At 31.8% G+C, this 2,252-nt stretch overlaps 1 protein-coding gene across 1 annotated transcript in view; it reads right to left on the reverse strand.

Moving 5' to 3' along the window:
• Positions 1 to 1,673: 1,673 nt before the first annotated feature.
• The window catches only part of LOC106791968 (myosin heavy chain, muscle-like), a gene marked incomplete in the record, with an annotated part of 22,512 nt that continues 21,933 nt past the window's right edge, over positions 1,674 to 2,252 (reverse strand). Inside the window, 1 exon segment of the mRNA XM_014758029.1 lies at positions 1,674 to 1,898. Coding sequence (XP_014613515.1) covers positions 1,707 to 1,898 — 192 coding nt within the window.

A 2,252-nucleotide genomic window follows, 5' to 3' on the forward strand; every position in this document is an offset into this window, starting at 1 on the left:
GATCCATGCCAAAGTCAATGAACGTCCATTCGATTCCTTCCCTTGTATATTCCTCTTGTTCAAGTATGAACATGTGATGGTTGAAGAATTGTTGCAATTTCTCGTTGGTGAAGTTGATGCAGAGTTGCTCGAAACTGTTGAACTGCTCGACCAAGGGGGTTGTTGTGGTAAGGGTAAAGCGGAGCAACGGAAAAATAGAAAACAAAAACAAACGGGGTAAACAGCCGTCATTAATTGCTGCTTTTATCGTGATTAATTGTGGTTTCTTTTTTCTCGTTTGTCATTTTTTTCTTTTTTTTTTTTCTTATTTTTAGAGAGAGAGAGAGAGAAAAATAAACAAATGGTAAATATAAGGTGTCTCACAGGTCCTGGGGGTGGATTTTAAAGTAAAAGAAAAAGAAGAAGAAGAAATAATGCGATTATGGGTGCGTTGGAGTTGGGTGTAAAGGGGTGGGGGTGGTTGGGGGCTGACTTGTTAGGATAATAGAAACAAAAATCTGATCGAGAAACAAAAACAAAAATAGAAAAGAGCAAATTAAATTTGAATCGAATAAATTGACAATTCATTTTTCTAGAATAATTTTGTTTCTATTTATTTAGCAAACAAAATGTGCTTTTAAGAGGGATAATGCAATTGCTAAAAAGAAAAGTTTGCAATAAAAGGGGTAGGAAGAGTGGGTACATAAATGGCGTATAAATTTCAATGATGATAGTTTGCTTCTATTTAAACAAAATATGCTATAGGATAATGCAATTGGTAAAAAAGAAGGGTTGCAATAGGGGATTGTATAGATGATGGTGTATGGGGTAGTTGTTAAGATGATAGAAACAATCTGATTCAAACAAATTGACTAAAATAGGCCAATGAGTTTCAATGATATTTTTTGTTTCTATCATTATTGCAAATGAAAGATACACATATATATAAATGTAATATGTTCGATGAAATATAAAGCAATTTCGTGAATCATGTTATTGTCATATTGTTTAACATGATTATTATACGGATCGCTTATTATCACAAGGAAGTATCGAATATGTGATATAATTGGATAAACAAAGATAGATATATAATATATACATATTTGTATATGATCCTTATTCAAAAGGATTTATCGTATTTGCTAATTTAATTTAATTTCAGGTATATGCGAAATAAACGAAAGTAAAAGAAGAAGAATAATAATAAACTATATAAAATATAATTCTTCTTGTACGATCGTAAATTAACATAATTACCATGCAAACGTAATAAATATCGATAAAAATATAGAGTAATAATAATAATAATAAAGAAAAAAAAATAAGAAACACATGATAATAATGTGGGTAGAAAACAAGGGGTGGGGGTTGGGGGCTGGGGGTAGTTGTGCAAATGGGTACATACGTACTAGGTACCTTATTGTTCGACAATATCAAGTTCCAAATATTATCGTCGAATATAAACAAGGCAATAGAAACAAAATGGCCAATTTGACAATACTATTAGCAAAAACAAAATTGGACCGATTTTCTTGAACGGTTTTGTTCCTGTTGTTGTTGTTGTTGTTGTTGGTAATTTGCATTAATCATTCATTCATTAATCATCGTCATCATCATCATCATCATCATCATTGTTATCATCGTCATCAGCACGATTCGTCATCGTAAACTCCCATTTACCTCCTTAGGCTAGTTTTTTGTTTCCCATTTGTTTGACTTATTAATTATTTGATTTGATTGAATACCTTTTCAATAAGCTCGATACAAGCTAGCAAGTCCATTCCAAAATCAATAAAAGCCCACTCGATGCCTTCCTTCTTGTATTCCTCTTGTTCTAGTACGAACATGTGATGATTGAAGAATTGTTGCAATTTCTCGTTGGTAAAGTTGATGCAGAGTTGTTCGAAACCGTTGTACTGGTTTTGTTTTTGTTTTGTTTGTTTTTTTTTTCATTTCGTTTCGTATTTGTTTTGATTTTTGTTTGTTCGTTCGTTCACATACCACCAATTTCATCGTTGCAATGGCACCATTTGTATGCGGCAGATCGATGCACGACGGGAAGTGAGAAGTGAAAACGTAAAAAAGAGAAACACAGGAACAAGAAGAACAATCATTATGGTGCATGCCATTTGTTTCCTTCTTAATTTTTGTTTGTTTCTTTGTTTGTTTCTTTGTGTGTGCATTTTTTTTTGTACAAAAAGGACAATGATAAAAAAATATATATAAGAGACAAAAAAAAAAGAACATGGGAATATAAAACGAGAATAATT

Source organism: Polistes canadensis, unplaced genomic scaffold (assembly GCF_001313835.1).
Source record: "Polistes canadensis isolate GaletaPanama2010 unplaced genomic scaffold, ASM131383v1 scaffold_360, whole genome shotgun sequence".
NCBI classification, from domain to species: domain Eukaryota; kingdom Metazoa; phylum Arthropoda; class Insecta; order Hymenoptera; family Vespidae; genus Polistes; species Polistes canadensis.